At 49.8% G+C, this 21,875-nt stretch overlaps 1 protein-coding gene across 4 annotated transcripts in view; it reads left to right on the forward strand.

Annotated features, from left to right (window-relative positions):
- The window catches only part of FLI1 (Fli-1 proto-oncogene, ETS transcription factor), a 115,984-nt gene that overhangs the window by 46,316 nt on the left and 47,793 nt on the right, over positions 1-21,875 (forward strand). For all 4 annotated transcript variants that reach the window (XM_068159997.1, XM_068159998.1, XM_068159995.1 and 1 more), the window contains one exon: positions 16,493-16,704. In XM_068159997.1, coding sequence (XP_068016098.1) covers positions 16,493-16,704 — 212 coding nt within the window. The remainder of the gene's footprint in view (positions 1-16,492; positions 16,705-21,875) is intronic.

The raw sequence follows: 21,875 nt of genomic DNA on the forward strand, positions 1-21,875 counted from the left end.
TGCCAGGGGAAGTTTAGGCTGGAGGTGAGGAGAAAGCTCTTCCCAGAAAGAGTAATTGTCCATTGGAATGTGCTGCCCGGGGAGGTGGTGGAGTCCCCATCCCTGGAGGTGTTCAAGAAAGGCTTGGATGTGGCAGTTGGAGCCATGGTTTAGTTGTCAGGAGCTGTTAGGTAATAGGTTGGACTTGATGATCTCTGAGGTCTTTTCCAACCTGGTTGATTCTATGATCTTAAAGGTCTTTTCCAGCTCAAATGATTCCATGATTCTATGATCTTAAAGGTCTTTTCCAACCTGGTTGATTCTATGATTCTGTGATCTTAGAGGTCTTTTCCAACTGAAAGCATTCTATGATCTTAAAGATCTTTTCCAGCTCAACTGATTCTATGATTCTATGATCGCTGAAAGGATTCTATGATCTTAAAGGCCTTTTCCAACTGAAAGCATTCTATGATCTTAAAGATCTTTTCCAGCTCAACTGATTCTATGATTCTATGATCTTAAAGGTCTTTTCCAACTGAAAGGATTCTGTGATGCTTAGGGTTTTTTTTCAGTCCTCCCACGAGTTTCAGCAGGGAGCTAAGCTAGGCTCTCAGTCTGGCCCGGCAGGGGCGGGCAGCTCTCTGTAGGGTGGCTGCCTGGTCAGCATGGGGAGCGGGGGTGCGCCAGGGCTATTTTATTAGCCGGTGAAGCTGATTGATTTATTAGAGCAGAAACCTCTCGCTAGCTCCAGCCCAGGTTATCCTCCGAGCGCAAACCCGAGCGCGCTGCGCGCCCGCCGGAGGAGCCCCAGCGCCGCGGCTATGAATAGGCCTCTTTGTTAGGCGGGGGATCGACAAGACAGACTGTTTAGTTCATGTCTGTGCACCAGCGAAGGAGGACGGGGTCTGGGAGACAGATGTGGCCTTTAATTGCAGGGAAATATTAGAAGATCGTTAAGCCGTTTCTGACAGGGTTTTCCTCTGGCTGAGGGAGCGGAGCCTTGTTTGAAGGAAGGCGCAAGCGGCAGCCCTGTCTTGCCGGCCCCACAAACACAACCTTGTCCTGCTCCCTCACCCTGGTGCTAAACAAAACCAGAGGAGGTGCAGTCAGGAGCCCAGAGCTGCAGAGCTCCGTCTCAGAAAGAGCTCTCTTGAAATTGCATCTGATAAAAGGCTTTTCAACACAACTCGGGGGACTCGCCCTGGCAGAGATAAGAGCAGCCCCTATCAGCCCTGCTAAGAACGTGGAGATGTGCCGAGGGGCCTGCTTCTTATTTATGTTAGCATGCTCTGAGTGCAAGAAACTCTTCAGCAGAAGGAAAACAGGCTGCAGTTGTTTAAATTGGACATGAGAAGAAACGTCTTCACTGACAGGGTTCTCAAACACTGGAGCGGGCTCCCCAGGGAGGTGGTTGAATCCCCATCCCTGGAGGTGTTGTCAAGATACAGAGAGGTGATGCTGAGGGCCATAGTTTGGCACCAGCTTTGGTAGAGTTAGAGGATGGTTTGACTCAATTTAAGGAGGACATTGAGACTCTTGAGCGTGTCCAGAGAATGGCAACGAGGCTGGGGAGAAGCCTCAAGCACAAGCCCTACCAGGAGAGGCTGAGGGAGCTGGGGTTGTTTAGCCTGCAGAAGAGGAGGCTCAGGGGAGACCTTCTTGCTCTCTACAACTACCTGAAGGGAGGTTGTAGCCAGGAGGGGGTTGGTCTCTTTGCCCAGGCAGCCAGCACCAGAACAAGAGGACACAGTCTAAAGCTGTGCCAGGGGAAGTTTAGCCTGGAGGTGAGGAGAAAGTTCTTCCCAAAGAGAGTTGTTAGCCATTGGAATGTGCTGCCCAGGGAGGTGGTGGAGTCCCCATCCCTGGAGGTGTTCAAGAGGGGCTTGGATGTGGCACTTGGTGCCATGGTCATGAGGTGTTGGGTGACAGGTTGGACTTGATGATCTTTGCCATCTCTTCCAACCTTATTGATTCTATGATCTTAAAGGTCTTTTCCAAACAAAATGATTCTGTGAGCCTCCGGAGATCACCCAGTCCAACCCCCCGTGCTAAAGCAGGGGCACCCACAGCAGGCTGCCCAGGATCACAATGTTCAGGTGGGTTTGGAATCTCTCCAGAGAAGGAGCCTCCAAAATCTCTCTGAACAGCTTGCTCCAGGGCTCTGCAACTCTCACACCACAGAAGTTTCTCTTCCTGTTTAGATGGAACCTCCTGGGTTCCAGTTTGTGTCCATTGCCCCTTTGTCTTGTTGTTGGGCACCACTGAAAGCCACTGTATCTCAGAGGTGTGAGAAACTCTCCCTGAGCACAACCCTCTTGAGGTGGCAGCAGCAAGAGTCCTCATTTATCTGAGGAAGGCTTAGAGCCCTTCTCGGTACCACGCTGATAACACCAACAGACTTTCTGTTAATGGTTACTGATAAGAGATTTTGATCATATTTTTTTGCTGAGCCTCAGAGGAGAGTAAGTTTTGCTTTTGTCTAGCAGTTCTAGCCCCAGAATAACACTTGTCACCTCTATGACCTCTTTCTTCCAAGGGCATTAGAAGCACAGAACCCTTTTGGTTGGAAAAGGCCTTTAAGATCATCAAGTCCAACGCAGCACTGTCCCTCAGCACATCTCCATGGCTTTGAAACCCCTCCAAGGATGGGGACTCCACTACTGCCCTGGGCAGGCTGTTGCAGCCCTTGAGTACAGAGTTTCTCTTGAGGAAGAAATTATCCCTCGTGTCCAACCCAAACCTTTCCTGGTGCAATGTGAAGTTGTTTCACAAGCAGGCTCCTTAACCTCTCTGAGTAGCCTGTTCCAGTGCTCTGTCACCCTGAAACGGAAGATTTTTCCTCCTGGGATAGCATCTTGTCAGTTCTTTTTTTGTGCTGTGATGTTAACTTTGGGTTCCAGCCCAGCTGCCAGAGTGGCATTTAGACCCCTAACTTTTGGTGCAAGAGGTAAGAATGATGGCTGTGCCCAGAGCCTTTCTCAAGAAGGCTCCGAGGTGACCTTATTGTGGCCTTCCAGGATCTGAAGTGGGCCTACAAGAAGGCTGGGGAGGGACTGCTCAGGATCTCAGGTAGTGATATGACTAGGGGGAATGGAATGAAGCTGGAGGTGGGGAGATTCAGGCTGGAGGTGAGGAGGAAGTTCTTCACCATGAGAGTGGTGAAGCCCTGGAAAGGGTTGTCCAGGGAGGTGGTTGAGACCCCATCCCTGGAGGTGTTTAAGACCAGGCTGGATGAGGTTCTTCAGGCTGATCTAGTGTGGGGTGTCCCTGCCCATGGCAGGGGGGTTGGAACTAGCTGATCCTTGTGGTCCCTTCCAACCCTGACTGATTCTATGATTCTCCTGCCCCGAAAGGAAAACATCAGAGCTTCTTTGTCAAGACATTAAAAGCTCCTGGGAACTTCCAGCGGTGTAAACTGGGCTTTCCTGTTCAAACCTCCCGATTGAGATTGACAAAGAAAATATCTCAGTGTAATCCTGCTGAGCTGTTTTCCTTGGAATGCCATGGGCAGGCTTGTTCACAAAATCTCTGCTTTTCCTATAGGCGTATGCAGAAACAATCTCGTCACTGGAGCCGCAGGGGCTGGGCTCGGTGCACAAGAAAAACACAGCTCCATGCCATCCCAGCGGGGTGGCAGCCCTCAGTTCCACTGCCAAGCAGAGGAGACCAGTTGGGAACTGGATGAGGAGCCAGCAGAGGCTGGGGACTCTGCAGAAGGCATCAATGCACAGCTTTATTTGAGGGCTCAGCCGGGCAGCGATGGCATGTGTCTTTGCAGCCAGTGGGCAAAGGCAAGGGAAGACCTGGTCTGATTCTGTTTTTTAACTGCTCCTCTTTTGGCTGGTCTGCCTCATGGGGTTTAAATCTAATATTTTTGAGGTGTTCAAGGGACTGTGGCTCCCAACCACTGCTAAATGTGAGTGTGATCCGTGTAACTTTAGCCTCTGTTGGAAATCTCAGCCTTGGGACTTGCCCATGCCAGTAAATGCCATCATTTTCTGGTTAGGAGGCAGCTTCCCAGCGTCCTATCAAGCGTATGCAGATGCTTCTTGGAGAAGAAGTAGGTTCCTACAAGTCCTGAACCACCTTCCCATTACTTCTTATCTTAGTACTCCATGTGATTCACTCTTGACACCCAGCCTAAACAACCAGCTCCGTGCTGAGCCACTGAAATTCTGCTGTGAGTATCAGGAGCCCTGAGCCCCTGAACACAGATTTAATCCAAACACAGCTCAGGGACCGGGGCCAAACCCAAAGCACAAATAGGCTCAAGCCCTAATGCTTGAAATCTCAAGCCACATCTGGTTTAGGACTCAGCTGCAGGACTACTTTGGGCTTATGCTTGCCCAACTCTGACATAGTGTCCAGACCCTGCAGTGTGCACCGTGGATGTCAGTGATGGATGATCCCTTTTATTTCCTTTTAGCTGAACCTTTCCATTCCCTAGGTGAGAGGCGCTGAGCGTCACTCGGCTCTCCCAGCCCCCTTTCAGGGGTGAGCACACAACTGCTGGAGCACTCTCCTGGAGAACTCTGCTTTGATTCTTTCACGCTGTTGTTTTTCCTTCGTCTGGAATCAAGTCATCTTGGGCTGAAAGTGCATGTTTTGTTCTCTGCGGATGGAAACATAACAGCACCCGGTGAAGGTTTCCTGATGGGCTTCCTGCGATTGTGAAGGGAATGGTGTCAGAGAACAAAACAGGATACTGAGCGCCCTGTTTGTGAGCGTAGCGGGGACAATGGTATCAAAGCGACATGAAAAGGACTGAATGGGCATTGCTGAGGTGGTGAGTCAGAGCTCAGGGGAGCCTGGAAGGTTTGGGGCTCTGTAAGCTGATGGCAGATGGCAGATTCCTGGGAGAACAGGAGTTTTTTTACCATTTCCAGTGCTGTTGGCAGTAGGAAGCCAAAGGGAAAAGATAAATTTCCCTGGTCTGGTGGGAGGTGTTCCTGGCCACAGCAGGGGGCTGAAACTAGATGATCTTTAAGCTCACTTCCAACCCAAACCATTCTGTGATTTTTGTGGTTTGAACCTATTCCTTCATGCTTCTAAGTCTCCACTTTACCCTCTTCCAAAGCAGCCTGTTAAAGAGGCAGCCTTGGAAGATGTGACAAACATCACAACTGCTGACAATCATAGATGTGACAAACTCTCTCTCATCACAACCCTTCCACTGCTTTTGGGTTTCTCTCTTTCTTGTTTTCCTTTCTGGGGTGAATCAGCTCGACTGAAAAGATTCGATCACTCTTTGCATGTGTCTAACAACCCCAGCAGGATCATTTTAGGCTGGTTGTTAGGAAGAAGTTCTTCATAGAAAGAGAGATTGGCCATTGGGATGTGCTGCCCAGGGAGGTGGAGGAGTCACCATCACTGGAGGTGTTTAGGAAGAGCCTGGTTGAGGCACTTGATGCCATGGTTTAGTTGATTAGATGGTGTTGGGTGATAGGTTGGACTTGATGATCTCAAAGGTCTTTTCCAACCTGGTCTGGTCTGGTCTATTCTATTCTATTCTATTCTATTCTATTCTATTCTATTCTATTCTATTCTATTCTATTCTATTCTATTCTATTCTATTCTATTCTATCATGAAAGAGGAGGCTCAGGGGAGACCTTCTTGCTCTCTCCAACTCCCTGAAGGGAGGTTGTAGCCAGGTGGGGGTTGGTCTCTTCTCCCAGGCAAGCAGCACCAGAACAAGAGGACACAGTCTCAAGCTGCACCAGGGGAAGTTCAGGCTTGAGGTGAGGAGAAAGTTCTTCCCAGAAAGAGTAATTTGCCATTGGAATGTGCTGCCCAGGGAGGTGGTGGAGTCACCATCACTGGAGGTGTTTAGGAAGAGATTGGATGGGGTGCTTGATGCCATGGTTTAGTTGATCAGATGGTGTTGGGTGAGAGGTTGGACTTGATGATCTCAAAGGTCTCTTCCAACATGGTCTGGTCTGGTCTGGTCTATTCTATTCTATTCTATTCTATTCTATTCTATTCTATTCTATTCTATTCTATTCTATCCTATCCTATCCTATCCTATCCTATCCTATCCTATCCTATCCTATCCTATCCTATCACCTCAGTTTCTAGTGTGAGTAAAAAACACCACCGAAAAACCAACCCTCCTCCTCTGAGTAGCAAATGTAGCTTGATTTTTTCTGAAGCAAAGTGCTTGGTCAGTCTGCAAGCTTCTGATGAAATAGTTGCCTCTGCAAAGCAGCCTCTGGCACGACTTCAAGGAGAGGAGCCGGGCAGTGGGTGCTTCAGGACAAAGCTGAGGTCAGCACAGGGCTTCTGCATAGCAGTAGAGTGCATTCATTCCTCAGGATCGTTTGGGCTTGTCAGGAAGCCAGGCTCTGAAACCATCTCTCCATTTCCCTCCATGTGTCTTCAGCAGCAGAAAAAAAAAAAGGAGGCCATAAAAACGCTACAATAATATTTACCAGAGTGTGTATGTTCGCAGTTAGATCCATGTGTCTCTGTTTACAAACGCATCTGCTCTGCACAAGGCTGCCTTACAAGGCTGAGAGGGGGGAAAAAAGCGACATCAAAACGTTCAAGGGGAAGGTGAACCAGAGCTAGGTGGATCTGACTGCCCAGCTCTGACAGCAGTCACCCACGCAGTGGCAAAGTTGTTCATGGCGAGCAATTTCGGAGCAGAAAAGCTGTGGGCAGCAATTTCAGAGCAGAAAAGCTGTGGGCAGAGATCAGCGGCGATAGGAGCACTGCAAATTGCTTGAGGGGAGCGTTAAGACACAGCAAAGGCTGAAAAGAGCTTGAGGAGATCACACAGACCTCCTGCCACAGCAGAGCCACGCTGATTAATTTGTGGAGGTGAATCCTTTTGTAGTCAAATTAGCTGCCAAAACCCGAAAGCTGGCTCAAGCCCTGCTGATGGCAAAGCTTCCAGGCACTTTAAATAGGCTCAGGGTTGCACACCCGAGGTTCAAAACTCATCCTGAATCATCTCACGTGCCTTGGCTTGCACAACTGGGGAGGAATTCCCCCAAGCCTTCTAGGAACAGAAGCCAGAGGTTGGGATTTGTCCCTTGTTTGCTAATGGACACTCCCAGCATGGAGATCATAGAGTCCACCCCACTCCTATAGCAAGGGCACCACCAACAGCTTGCCCAGGATCACAATGGACAAGTAGGATAGGGTGTGAAGCACCAAGCTGAGCAGGAGAACTTAAGGATATCTTTGTCTATAGGCCCAGGGATGTTCCATGCTCCAAAGCACAGCTGCTGTGGTCTTTAAAAGAGGAGCTGCAACACACCTCCAGGATTTAAGAACTTAGATGATGGAGCTGTGATCATCTATCAGACATGTTCTGCCTCCCTAGGCTCAGATGTCACCTTGTCCAGAGAAGGGCCATGAGGATGAGCAGAGGGCTGGAGCACCTCTCCTATGAGGACAGACTGAGGGACCTGGGGCTATTCAGTCTGGAGAAGAGAAGGCTCCCAGGAGACCTCCTTGTGGCTTTCCAGTATCTTAATGGGCCTACAAGAAAGCTGGGGAGGGACTTTTGAGGGTGTCAGGGAGGGATAGGACTGGGGGGAATGGAATAAAACTAGAAATGGGTAGATAGAGATTGGATGTTAGGAAGAAGTTGTTCCCCATGAGGGTGGTGAGAGCCTGGCACAGGTGGTCCAGGGAGGTGGTGGAAGCCTCCTGGCTGGAGGTGTTTGCAGCCAGGCTGGATGTGGCTGTGAGCAACCTGCTGTAGTGTGAGGTGTCCCTGGCCATGGCAGGGGGGTTGGAACTGGCTGCTCCTTGAGGTCCCTTCCAACCCTGACAATTCTGTGATTCTATATTACTTTCAAGAGGTCAAGAGGCCACAGCAATAGTTTGGGCTGGTGGTGCTTGTGTTTTCCTTCTCTTCTCTTCTCTTCTCTTCTCTTCTCTTCTCTTCTCTTCTCTTCTCTTCTCTTCTCTTCTCTTTCTCTCTTCTCTTCTCTTCTCTTCTCTTCTCTTCTCTTCTCTTCTCTTCTCTTCTCTTCTCTTCTCTTCTCTTCTCTTCTCTTCTCTTCTCTTCTCTTCTCTTCTCTTCTCTTCTCTTCTCTTCTCTTCTCTTCTCTTCTCTTCTCTTCTCTTCTCTTCTCTTCTCTTCTCTTCTCTTCTCTTCTCTTCTCTTCTCTTCTCTTCCCTTCTCTTCCCTTCCCTTCCCTTCCCTTCCCTTCCCTTCCCTTCCCTTCCCTTCCCTTCCCTTCCCTTCCCTTCCCTTCCCTTCCCTTCCCTTCCCTTCCCTTCCCTTCCCTTCCCTTCCCTTCCCTTCCCTTCCCTTCCCTTCCCTTCCCTTCCCTTCCCTTCCCTTCCCTTCCCTTCCCTTCCCTTCCCTTCCCTTCCCTTCCCTTCCCTTCCCTTCCCTTCCCTTCCCTTCCCTTCCCTTCCCTTCCCTTCCCTTCCCTTCCCTTCCCTTCCTTCCTTCCCTTCCCTTCCCTTCCCTTCCCTTCCCTCAGTCTCATGGTCTCCCATGGGAGATTTCCTAGGAGCCCCTAGGCCTCCTTATCATCAACCCTAACACAGTAACTTGCACAGTTTCCTTGCAATTCCCACTTGAGGTTTAGCCTGAAACGAACCAAAATAGGCTCTGAACCAATTTATGTGAAGATTAGGCTGAGGAAGAAAAGGAAAGAAAAGGAAAGGAGTTGTTGGTCCAGATCTTATGTGCATGAAGTGCTCTTCTGAAAAGTGAAGCAGAAAAGCAAGATCTAGTTTTTTTGTTTCCTTTTTGAGTCAAGTTTTGGGAGTCTTGGGATCAGAACAGCAAAGCATCCTTTTATCAGCCTTCTTTTATCCACTCAAGATGAAATTTCATGGGAAGAACAATCATATAACAATAATAATAAGAAGAAAGGACATTTCCTTATGTCCTTATTATTTCCTTATTATTGTTGTGGCCCCCTCTGGCCTCACTCCAACAGGTCCATGTCCTTCTTGTACTGACAGCTCCTGAGCTGGACATACTCCAAGTGAGGTCTCACCAGGGCAGATTCTGCTTTCTTCTTAATCCTGCTGCTGCCGCAGGGAAAACAAAGCCACATCTCCTCCCATCCCTCCTCCTCAGGGCAGGGAGCACTCTGTGGCACAGATTATTGGCCTTTGGCTTGCCACAACTCAAATGCCAGCAGTTTAGCTGGAAAATGCCATGAAGGGAGTGGTTTGTCTCATTGCACAAGTAGCTAGAAGAAGTAAAGACCAAAGTGCTTGGCAGCAACAGCTCCCAGCCTGCTGCTTTCCCTGCAGCCTTGTGATGGATCTCTGGTGCTCACTGCAGCCCACAAATCCTGGGCTGTAGAAGCAGGATGAAATTGATTGTGAAGGGCACCAGATTGGATTGTGGTTGTTAGCAATCAAATGCCTGTGATTATGATTTTCCAGAGGGAGTTCTGTGGGCTCCCTGCAGCAGTCACATAATACCCTGGAAGAAAGGTGGAGCAGTGAGCAAACCTCAAGAGAAGTGTGCTGAAAAAAACCACCTGTGAAGGGTTCTTTCTTTTTGCTCTGTGAAGAGTGTGGAATTGCAGTCCAGGTTCAGCTTTGAATTGTCCAAAAGATTCTTGTTTTTGTTCCAGGAACAGCCCTGGATGAGGCTGAGTGCCCCACAGAGCAGCTCTTGCAGTGCACGTGGATCAGGGCAACAGGAGAAGAAAGGCATGGAGAGAGCAATGCTTCCCTGAAAGGCAGGGGTGAGAATAACACTCTGCCTCCTAATCCAGTGCCCCAATCCATCCAAACCTGCTGCCCTGAGATCAGCACATGCTCTGCTCCCTTTTTACCTTGTGACTGAGGTGGGGGTTGGTCTCTTCCCCCTAGTAATAAGTGGTAGGACAAGAGGAGATGGCTTCAAATTGCACCAGGGTAGGTTTAGGTTGGAGATTAGGAACAGTTTCTTTGCTGCAAGAGTGGTCAGGCATTGGAGCAGGCTGCACAGGGAGGTGGTGGAGTCACCATCCCTGGAGGTGTTTGAGAAGTGTGTAGACATAGCAATTGGGGACATGGTTTAGTGGCCATGGTGGTGTCAGGTTGATGGTTGGACTGGATGATCTCAGAGGGCTTTTCCAACTGAACCAACTCTGTGATTCTATGGTGTTTGACCCATTTTCCTGTAAGCCTGATGCTATCTCATTTCTGCTTGTGTGAGAGGTTAGCAGCAGAAGTGCTGACTTGTAGAACTGCAGTGCCAAAGGTAGCTCTAGTCAAAGAGTGGCTCCCCTCTGCTAACCTCAAGCCATGTCTAAGGTTAGTTGCCACTGGTACCTCATCTTTTGGGGCTTTGCATCCTACTCCTGGGCTCTTCAGATGTGTTGGGAGCATCACCTTGACAAAAATATTTCAGGAGTGATTTTCTTGCTGGACTAGAAGTGCTCAAAGTATTTTATTGGTAAAAGAAAAGAACTAAAAGAAAATCTCTGCTCCCATCCCCCCCTTCTAAGGTGGAATTAATCTTTCCATGCATGGTGTGATGGTTTGAGTGCTCAGAACTTCCTTCTACTCTAAGCCAGACTGTGTGGAGGAGGATGAAACTTTGATCTTTAGCAGTGCCCTTTAAATGTGGTTACAGCCAGAAAAGTGAATGCAAAGAGCTCCAAGTCAATATTCAGTGAAAACTCATTGTGTGCACCTAGAAAGAAGCTGTAGATGCTGGGATGAAAGCACTGACTCCTGCCACCTCAGCAGCTCTTCTTGTCAGGACCTCTCTCCCAGAGCCAAACTCGGGGAACTGGGAGCTTGTAGCTTTATCTACCCTTGGATAAGGTAAAAACCCTGAACTTGTAGGTGCCTTTTCCAAGGAAAACTTTTAAAGGCTAGAGAGGACCTGTAAAACCCCTGAATATGTAGGTGCCTTTTCCAAGGAAAACTTTCAGAGGCTGGAGAGGATGCTTGGATGTCCTGGGGCTAGCTCTGGTGCAGGCAACCTAACCAGGATTGTGTCAGGGACTGTGAACTCCGAGACAAATGATGATGTTTTGCCCCATCTGGGCTGCTTCTCAGACCCATTCTGTTCCTCTTTTGGCTCAGATGCCCTGCTTAATTCATTAACTGGGTGAATGAAATCCAAGTGTGCCTCAGCCTGCTGCAGCACTCAGCCCTGGGTCGAGCTGGCTTGTCTGACTGAAGGAGAAACTGCAAAGCCACAAGCTGCTGTAGACAGGACTGGCCACATTTATGCCAGGAATGTGATTAAAACCTGGAAAAACTGAAGCCAGCCTATTCCCTGAGGCAATATAATGTAACATATACACCAGAATAATACACACAAGACCCCTGTCTCAGACTCAGTCTGGCCAGCTCAAGGACACAGCCCAGGAGGCAGCAGCGTGGGGGGAACCCTGGTGAGCCATGGCCTGTCTGGTGAGGTTATGTTAGCACCTTTGAAGCCTCCATGTGTTTTCCCAGTTGCCAGCTCTCGATTCCAGGGGGGAGAAATTTGCCTTTTGGTACTCAGTCTAGATCTCTTCCTTGGCCAGAACTGAAGCCGAGCATCTCCTGGGCAGAGCAGTCCTTCCAAACTGAATCTAACCAAGCAGAGCCCTGACAGTAAGTAGAAGGATGGCTGTACACATTCCCACCTAGGTCTGTAGTCTGAAACTCTGGCAGGTCCAGCAGAGCCCAGGCCTCTTCCAAAAGAGTTAAACCAAGACCCAGGTAGCCCTCGATGCTAGGACAAGTGGTCACTGTACTCTGATCCACCAGCTGAAGGCTGCCCAACTTGTTACCCCTTTTTTGTTTCTCTGGGGCTGGTAGATGTTCACACCACAACGAAGCTGGTTGCAGCAGGGCTTGGCAAGGTGCCACCCAACTTCCCTTGCATGGAGCCAGCACCACTCGTTTGCTATTTGCATGCACCCCCCCCTCGGGTCGTAAGCAGGTGTTACAAGCTGCTATCTCTGCCTGATCTGCTCTGTGCTGCTTCGGTTCCCCCAGAGCCTTCAGCCTGCAGCTTTTGCGGCTGTGACTAACTCAGGGGTTTAGCTCAGATGATCCCTGCCTGAGTAAGTGCTTGGGCCTGCTGTGATGGCAGCCATCGCATTTGAATTTCTTTTCCTGTGTGTGTGCAGGGCAGCAGAGTTTGCAGTCTGAACTCATTCAAGCAGCAAAACACAGAGCTGCCTGCTCTGGTGCAACTGCTGCCTGCCTGTGGCATTAGCATGCTCCCAGTTAAACCAGTTGCTGCTGTGGGCAGCACCTAGCAGCCTCTTTGTCTTTCAAGGAAGATCCTTTCCTGAGGAGCCAGGCTTCTCCATCAGATATTTGGTTTATCAGAGATAAGTGTGCACTTGGCTGTGTGTCTAAGGATACCTGCACTTGGATGCAGCCCTAAGCATTGATCCTAGGCTAGGGCTGTTCTTTAGGGTGGATGGTTGGAGGCTTTTATTGATGGGTTAAGCCAGGAAGATCTCTGCTTGCCAATTTATTTTTCTTTCCCCCCCTGCCCCCCTCCATCAACCTTTCTTCAGAAGAAAAATAGCTGTAGAGAGAAGAAGCATTTTCCAAGATATAGTTTCCCCCATGGGGGTGGCAAGGCACAAGGACAGATTGCCTGAAGAAGCTGTGGAGTCTCCAAGCCTAGAAGTGTTTCAGTCCAGGTTGGATGAGGCCTTCAGCAACCTGGTCTAGCAGGAGAAGTCACAGTATCACAGTATAACTTAGGTTGGAAAGGACCTCAAGGATCATCGAGTCCAACCTATCAACACAGACCCCGTGACTAGACCATGGCACCAAGTGCCACATCCAATCTCCTCTTGAACGTCACCAGGGATGGGGACTCCACCACCTCCCTGGGCAGCACATCCCAATGACGAATGACTCGCTCGGTGAAGAACTTCCTCCTCACCTCGAGTCTAAACCTCCCCTGGCGCAGCTTGAGACTGTGTCCCTACCCACGGCAGGGTGTATGGAACTAGATGACCTTTAAGGTCCCTTCCAACCCAAACCATTCTATGACTATGTGAGAGAAAGGACAAAAATCCTAACTTTGTCTATGTTTTCAGACTGGCAAGCCCCAAGCCCAAATATTTTCCGATGCAATATCACCAGCTTGCTGTGGCCGTGGTTTTCTTGTCTCTGAGCAGTGAGATGCATAGCTGAGACTGGTTTAAAGAGTTGTAAGTCAGATATTTGGGGTTCTCCTACCACTTCCTGCCATAATCTCAGAATCATAGAATTGTTTAGGTTGCAAAAGACCTGTCAGTCCTAAAAGTCCAACCAGTAACCCAACGCTGCCAAGTGTGGTGCTAAACCACGTCTCTCAGACCCACAGAACCCCACAAGTTTTGCACTGAGAGGAAGCAAAGACCTTTTGCACAAGATGTGTGATTTAGGAAGCCCTGCTTGACATCCTGACTTCAGTGCATCAGAGAAGCCTCAAGTCACTACATCCTTACCTCTGGTGGAAAGGCTTCTTCTCTTTGAAGAGCTGTCCCCAGAAATGTTGTTCTTGTACCTTCCTGTAGCCTGGAGATGCTCTCAGTTCCTTTAAGCAGTTTCTGACACAAGGCTGTGATCTTGCAGGATTGCATCACAAGGAGTTCTTCAGAGGTGCAGCTTCTACTCCCTGACCTACTCTAATTGAAGCAGAAAAAGAGAAGGTTGTTTATCCACCAGGAAAGAGCTGGTGGAAAGATTGACCACAGGCTGAACTCCGTCCAACACTCAGCTTCAGGCCAGTGTGAGGCAGGAGATCTCATTTTGGTTGTTGCAAGGCTGTAGCCATCTCTGCTCACAACAGTTTCACAGCAAATGCTGTCACTTCAGCAGGACATAGGCAAACGTTTGAGGGTTTACAGAATACAGAATGAACCAGGTTGGAAGAGACCTCAGAGATCATTGAGTCCAACCCATCACCCACCACCATCTAATCAACTAAACCATGGCACCAAGTGCCTCATCCAGGCTCTTCTTAAACACTTCCAGGGATGGTGACTCCGCCACCTCCCTGGGCAGCACATCCCAATGGCCAGTCTCTCTTTCTATGAAAAGCTTCTTCCTCACCTCCAGCCTAAACCTCTCCTGGCACAGCTTGAGACTGTGTCCTCTTGTTCTGGTGCTGCTTGCCTGGGAGAAGAGACCAACCCCCACCTGGCTACATCTTCCCTTCAGGTAGAGGTCTTCCCTGAGCCTCCTCTTCTGCAGGCTGAGCAACCCCAGCTCCCTCAGCCTCTCCTCATAGGGCTGTGCTCCAGACCCCTCCCCACCTTTTTTTTTGTTGTTACAGGCTCTGAGATAGAAATGGCTGAGCCCTGACCTGGCTCTTTCTGGGTGGGTCCATTTCAAGCTGAGAAGGGTTCTCATGTTCACCCAGTAGACTCCAACTCTTGACATTTTTGGTGATGATATCACCAGCCTGGTAACCTCTGATTCGTGCTCAGACTCTCCCGTAATCGGAGGCTTCCAGCAGCTGCACTTCTCTTGAGCTTTCAGAACTTCTGTTTCCCTTCCTGGTTATGGAAGAATTTGCAAAGCTAACCTCAGAAATGACTGCGGGGGCAGGGAGGAGGGGGAGAGAGAGATAATTTATTGGGTTTAAAAGCTCAGGATCTGGACTCTGTCCTGTGACTTCTGAGCGCTGAGAGGTTAGCAACACGCCGGCTTCCAAAGCAAAGAGCGTCGGAACGTTCCTCAGCGACCCCCTGCTGCACACCCAGCAATATTTAGGGTCTTTGGAATGCTCCACAGAGTAGGGGAGTCTGCCTCTGCTTTTGTTTTTTGGAGGTCTGCTCCACTAAATCATATGAAAGTAATAGAAGCTTTCAGTTTGGGAGGCTCCTGGCGCGCTTTCTACCTTGCCAGACATAATGGCAGCTGTGTTGTGTGTGGTTAACTCAGCTGCACAAGGAACACACAGACCTTGTCAGTTGCTGGAGCAGGTCCAGAGAAGGGCAATGAAGCTGGTGAAGGGTTTGGAGAACAGGTCTGGTGAGGAGCAGCTGAGGGACCTGAAGTTGTTGAGCCTGGAGAAAAGGAGGCTGAGGGGAGACCTTCTGCTTCTCTACAACTCCCTGAAAGGAGGCTGGAGTGAGTTGGGTGTTGGGCTTTTCTCCCAAGGAGCAAGCAATAAGAGAGGAAATCACCTCAAGGTTGCACCAGAGGAGGTTTAAGTTGGACACAATGAACAATTCATTTCCTGCAAGAGTGCTCAGGCCTTGGAAGAGGCTGCCCAGGGAGGTGGTAGATTGACTACACATGGTACACGTGTGTACACAGGGTACACATGGCACTGTGGCACATGGCTTAGCCTCCATGGTGGTGTTGGGTTGATGACCTTGGAGGCCTTTTCCTGCTTTAATGATTCCATGCACTTTGAATAAGGCAGGGCTGTGCCAAGGCTTTCAGGTGCCTGTCACAGGTTTCCTTTCGAGACCCCAGGCACACCCTCGCCAGCAGATTGAGAGTCCAAACACTTTGTCAACATTTGGAGGTTTAGCAGGGGTGGGGGGGAGGAAAAAAGAAAACAAACCAAGCCAAAGGATGACAATTTCCTGTTTTTAAGCATTTCTAGAAATGCAGAGTTGGGTAACTCACCAGCCCTACACTTCCCACAAAACAAACACCAAGTGTAAAGTAATGCATTTTTCATCCCACCACTAACACCCATAACTCTGACCTGCACTGACTGCTTCTCCTTCACCAGTAACCTCAAAATACAAACAGCACACAAAACCCCTCTGCAGGGAGGTGTGGAGACCTTCAAGTGACACTCCAGAAACATTACACACTCTGTGTCTCTCTGGGGGTGAGGGACCTGGGGCTGCTGAGCCCGGGGAAGAGCTAAAGAGCCCTCAGGAGGCAAGAGGATGGGGCCAGACTCTTCTCAGTGGTGCCAAGTGATAAGACAAGGGACAATGGGCACAAACTGGAGCCCAGGAGGTTGTAGCTGAACAGGAGCTAAAATTTCTTTACTGTGAAGGTTCCAGAGTCCAGGAGCTGGCTGCCCAGAGAGGTTGTGGAGTCTCCTTCTCTGGAGAGATTCCCACCTGGACATTGTGATCCTGGGCAAGCTCCTGTGGATGCCTCTGCTTTAGCAGTAGGTTTGGACTGGATGATCTCCAGAGGTCCCTCCCAATTCCCACCAGGGCAGCATTCTGTGACTGTGGGCAGGAAACTGTGTGAAATTCCTGTTTAGTTAGTCATGAGGTGTTGGGTGACAGGTTGGACTTGATGATCTCTGAGGTCTTTTCCAACCTTATTGATTCTATGATCCTATGATCCTATGATTCTATGAAATTGCAGTTGGAGCTGGGCAATGAGGATGCCATAGCCCCCAGCAGCCACCTTTACTGTTTGCAGAAGTTAAGTGAACCTTAACTCCAGCCCCACCCAGAGCAAGCCGCTGGTTTTGCATATGGGTTGATGAACCCCAAAAGAACCTGATTCAGCCTGCAATCCATGCAGATGGCAATTTCAGACAGCTCTGGGCAGCTGTGGGGCCTTTGCAGGTGCTCACCAGCTCAAAGAGAGACTAAGAATGGAGTTGCTGGTTTAGTCATGACTCTGAACACTTGGGTACTTTTTTTTTCTCCTCAGGAGGCTCTGTCGGTGGTGAGCGACGACCAGTCCCTCTTTGACTCCACGTACGGCGCTGCCACTCACCTCCCCAAGGCAGATATGACAGCCTCAGGGAACCCTGACTATGGCCAACCACACAAAATCAACCCTTTGCCTCCTCAGCAGGAATGGATTAACCAACCTGTCCGGGTCAATGTCAAAAGGGAATATGACCACATGAATGGATCAAGGTAAGGCAAGACCCTGCCCATGTCTATTGTATCTTAAGTAAAAGCAAAGCACTCATTGCCCATTTGTGCTCTTGTCCTGCACATCGACAAACTCCTCTCTTTGTGTAGGACCTGGCACAGATTGCCCAGGGTGGTGGTAGAAGCCTCATCCCTGGAGGTTTTGAAGGCCAGGCTGGATGTGGCTCTGAGCAACCTGGTCTGATGTGAGGAGTCCCTGCCAATGGCAGGGGAGCTGGAACTGGATGATCCTTGAGGTCCCTTCCAACCCTAACAATTCTATGATTCTATGACTGGCCCCTGCTGAAGTTCCTTTGTCATTATTTAATGGCCTGAGGAACTTGTTCTCATAGTACTGCAGCATGTGTCTGCCAGGCTCCACAAACACTGGGACAGGAGACTGCCAGGACAGAGCTCTTGCTGCAGACACTCTGGTAAATGACACATCCCACCACTTAGTTCAGCATCCCACAAATGTGCCATGGTTCAAGAGGCTCCTGAAGATGGAGTTGGTCATGCAGACTGAGGTCCTCTGGTCTCACTCTGCCTTGGTGAGGCTCCATCTGCAGTCCTGTGTCCAGTTCTGGGCTCCCCAGTTCAAAAGAGGCAGGGAACTACTGGAGAGAGTCCAGCAAGGATGCTGAGGGGCAACTCTGTGAGGAACAAAGGCTGAGAGACTTGAGGCTGTTTAGCCTGGAGAAGAGCAGCCTGAGAGGGAATCTTTTCAATGCTCAGCAAGAGCTAAAGGGTGGAGGGCAAGAGGCTGGGGTCAGACTCCTATCAGTGGTGCCAAGGGACAGGACAAGGGGCAATGGGCACAAACTGGAACCCAGGAGGTTCCATCTGACCAGAAGGAGAAACTCCTTTGCTGTGAGGGTGCTGGAGCCCTGGAAAAGGCTGTCTAGAGGGGTTGTGGAGTCTTCTTCTCTGGAGAGATTCCAAACCCACCTGGACACTGTGATCCTGAGCAACCTGCTCTGGGTGCCCTGGTTTTAGGAGTGGAGTTGGATTGGATGATGTCCAGAGGTCACTTCCAACCCCCCCCAAGCTGGCATTCTGTAACAAAGCAAAAGGCTTCTGTGTGAATATGTGTGAGCAGTGGTGCACAAGAGAGTTCAGGAGCAGATCTGAGCAGTGGGGCCACCAAAGGATCATTGGTTATTTTGCACCTTCTATGCCTGTTGGCTTAAGAGTCAGGGGGGCCTGCCCCTGGAAACAATTCACCTTTCTGGACCAAATCTTCTGGGGTTGTCACAAACACCTCTAGCATTTGCATGACGTTCATGAAGAAGAGTTAAGCAACAAAGGAGTTCTCCCCTGCAGGTTTAGTTCAGAGCTTCGCTAGCAGCCTGCTTTCCTGGTTTCTGAGAAGCCAGCCAAGTGCAGAGCACGAAACAGAAAGCAGCCTCACACTTTCAGGCCTCTCTAGTGAGCTGCTGGTGTTAAAAAAACACTAGAGGTGTTTTTTTTTCCCCCCCCTTGTATGTGTACAGTAGATGCTGATTTCACTCTAAGATAAAGGGCTCTGCGTCAGTTGGTCTCTGATGGGAATCATTTGTAGACTGGGTTTGATCTTGCCTTGCTTGTACCTTAGTATCATTTCTGGAGAACAATGTGGATTTTTACACCAGTGTTTCCAGTCTTGGAACTGAGAGTGAAACAGGGGGAAAAAGCAGTTCTTTCCTGCAAAAGGTCATTTCTGGGTAACAGAAGCAAGAGGATGGCTCGTGAGAGCAGCAGCAAGTTGGGGGTTTGGTAGGCAGGAGGACTACCTTTAGCTACCAAGGTGAAGTGTTCAAGAGGGTGATGAAGAGTGGGGTTAGGGCATGGTGTTTGGACACAGAGTGTGTCCAAAGAAGGGTCACAAGGATGAGCAGAGGGCTGGAGGTGCTCTGCTGTGAGGACAGACTGAGGGAGTTGGGGCAGTTCAGTCTGGAGAAGAGAAGGCTCCAAGGAGACCTTATTGTGGCCTTTCAGTATCTGAAGGGCTCTACAAGAAAGTGGGGGAAGGACTTCTTAGGGTGTCAGGGGAATGGAGCAAAACTAGAAATGGATAGATTCAGATTGGATGTTAGGCAGAAGTTCTTCCCCATGAGGGTGGTGAGACACTGGCACAGCTTGCCCAGGGTGGTGGTGGAAGCCTGGAGGTGTTTGCAGCCAGGCTGGATGTGGCTGTGAGCAACCTGCTGTAGTGTGAGGTGTCCCTGGCCATGGCAGGGGGATTGGAACTGGCTGCTCCTTGAGGTCCCTTCCAACCCTAACAATTTCATGATTCTATGGTGCTGTGCAGACCTGACCTCTCCAGTGGGGAGAAGCAAGGTAGCAGAACCAACCTCACCTGTGGCACAGGCAGCAGGGCTGTGAGGCCATGTGAGGAAGCATCAGGGGCTCACACCATAGTTAGAGCAACACACACTTTCCTCTCCTACACTACTTGTCTCTCTCACTCTAATGAATTATGGAGGGCTGAGGGAGCAAGTGGTCCTGCCACATCTACCTAGCTACCCCAGGCAGTAGCAATTTGTGCTTTTCAGGTCCTTTAAGCACAGATCCTGCAGCTGTGGGCACTTGTAGGTCCAGAAGTCAATGTAATGCTCTCATTGTACGTGTTGCATGTACTTGGGAGTGAAAGGGATGGGGCTGTCCTTCTGTTGTGATCTTTGTGTTCCAGTTTCCTCATCTGCTCAGGAGGAAAAAAAAAAAGGGAAATAGCACTGCTCTGACAAACAGATTTGGTAACAACTGTGAGGGCTCAGATCCCCGTGGAGAAAGGCCCTCCAGAAGTGTGTTTGTTCTGGGCAGAAAGGAAATCCTCCGTTATGGGCTCGCTCAAGGTTCTTAGGTAGAAAGAGAGTGTCCCTCTGAAGCAGGGGTAACAGCTTCCCAACCTGCTAGGAAGGAAGAAAAGTCTGCTTTGAGATGGCTTCCAGCCTTGCCTTTGATACCTTGTTAGCCCAAGAGCTGTGAGCATTCATCTCCCTTGCCCATCTTCTCCTCTTCCTGGCCAAAACTTTGCCCTTTCCCCACACATCCATCCCAGCTCATTGTCAGATGTTGGGCCACTCCACTTGCCCATCAGCTGCCTGGCAAAACTGACACCTGATCTGAGCAGCAAATGCCAAGCTCAATACAAATTCAGTGTGGACTGAATAACAAACCCTCCTCCCCCTCCCTCCCTCCCTCCCTGCCTCTCCTCCTCTCCCTTGTTTTTCAAGCACACTCCTGCCATAGTCCAGCTGCCTTTATTCAGGGAGCAGCTTTTATGCTCTGCTTCACCTGGGCTTGAAGTGCAGGCTGCTTGGTGGGAGGTTGGCTTATGTGCTCTAGGGAGGGAAGGTGAGAGTGAAGGGAGCTGGGTGACAGCAAGGGGCAGTGCCCAGCTTTGCTTCTCCTTTCAGCAACTCTGTGGTTGACACAAGCTGCCCAGGGAAGTGGTGGAGTCACCATCCCTGGAGGTGTCTGAAATGTGTGTCAATGTGGCACTTTGGAGCATGGTTTAGTGGGCATGGTAGTGGTAGGTTGATGGGTTACCTTGATGATCTTAGAGGGCCTTTCCAACCTTAATGATTCATTCTGTGACTCCATGATGAGTTGGTTTGGCCCTCAGCAGGGTTGGAGAAGGGGTCTTGAAGAATCTCTCCAAGGCTGTTTTGCAAAGCCCTCCAAGTTGCTGAAACACCTGAGCAGGTTGCTGGGGAGGTGGTGAAGGCCCCATCCCTGGAGACATGGCTTGATGGGCCTCTGAGCAACCTGCTCTACTTGGGGATGTCCTTGCTTACTGCAGGGGGGGTTGCAGTAAATGACCTTTAAAGGTCCCTTCCAACCTAATCCATTCAAAGGTTTTATGATTCTGTGAGTATCGGAGCTGGCCACAGTACATGGCCTCAGAAACTCTCCTTGTCTTCACAGGCAGCTGCTTGCTCAGAACCATCCCAAGTGCTACTCATTTCTGGACCAAACACAAGGCAGTTAAAGTCCAACAGACAGAAATCAAGACCTTGTGTGTTTCTTACACAGCCCCCAGGCTTTGGCAAAGGGAAATGATCTTATTTGTGGTCTTGCACTTGGAGCACTCTCCTTCTGCACACAAAGAAATCAAAGCCCAGCTCTTCCATGGGTGTCCTGGAAGATGCTTTGTGCACCTTTAAGCTCATTTTGCATCCGTTCAGGGATAGGATAGGATAGGATAGGATAGGATAGAATAGAATAGAATAGAATAGAATAGAATAGAATAGAATAGAATAGAATAGAATAGACCAGATCAGGTTGGAAGAGGCCTTTGAGATCATCGAATCCAACCTATCACCCAACACCATCTAATCAACTAAACCATGGCACCAAGCACCCCATCCACTCTCTTCCTAAACACCTCCAGGGATGGTGACTCCACCACCTCCATGGGCAGCACATTCCAATGGCCAATCTCTCTTTCTATGAAGAACTTCTTCCTGACATCCAGCCTAAAACTCCCCTGGTACAGCTTGAGACTGTGTCCTCTTGTTCTGGTGCTGCTTGCCTGGGAGAAGAGACCAACCCCCACCTGGCCACCTCCCTTCAGGGAGTTGTAGTTGTAGAGAGCAATCAGGTGTCCTCTGAGCCTCCTCTTCATCAGGCTAAGCAGCCCCAGCTCCCTCAGCCTCTCCTCACAGGGCTGTGCTCCAGACCCCTCTCCAGCCTTGTTGCCCTTCTCTGGACACCTTCCAGCAACTCAACATCTTTCCTAAATTGAGGGACCCAGAACTGGACACAGGACTCAAGGTGTGGCCTAACCAGTGCTGAGTACAGGGCAGAATGACTTCCTTGCTCCTGCTGGCCACACTGTTCCTGCTACAGGCCAGGATGCCATTGGCCTTCTTGGCCGCCTGGGCACACTGCTGGCTCATGTTTAGCCTACTCTCAACCAGTACCCCCAGGTCCCTTTCTGCCTGGCCACTCTCCAGCCACTCTGACCCCAGCCTGTAGCACTGCCTGAGGTTGTTGTGGATGGCTAAAATAATGAAGTCAGTGCCTTGAAGAGGCTTTGGGGACATTCTCTTCCTACAGAACACTAAGTAATCGAAGGCTCAGGGAACTCAGAACATTTAAATGCCACAATAATCTTCTCAAAACAAAACAAAGAGACTATCTACGATGCCTAGAAGAATAAAAAACCCCTTTTAGAAGCATGTGAGCCC

This window comes from Melanerpes formicivorus, unplaced genomic scaffold (assembly GCF_026170545.1).
Source record: "Melanerpes formicivorus ecotype bairdi unplaced genomic scaffold, bMelFor1.0.p_v2 SCAF_47, whole genome shotgun sequence".
In the NCBI taxonomy this organism is placed as follows: Eukaryota; Metazoa; Chordata; class Aves; order Piciformes; family Picidae; genus Melanerpes; species Melanerpes formicivorus.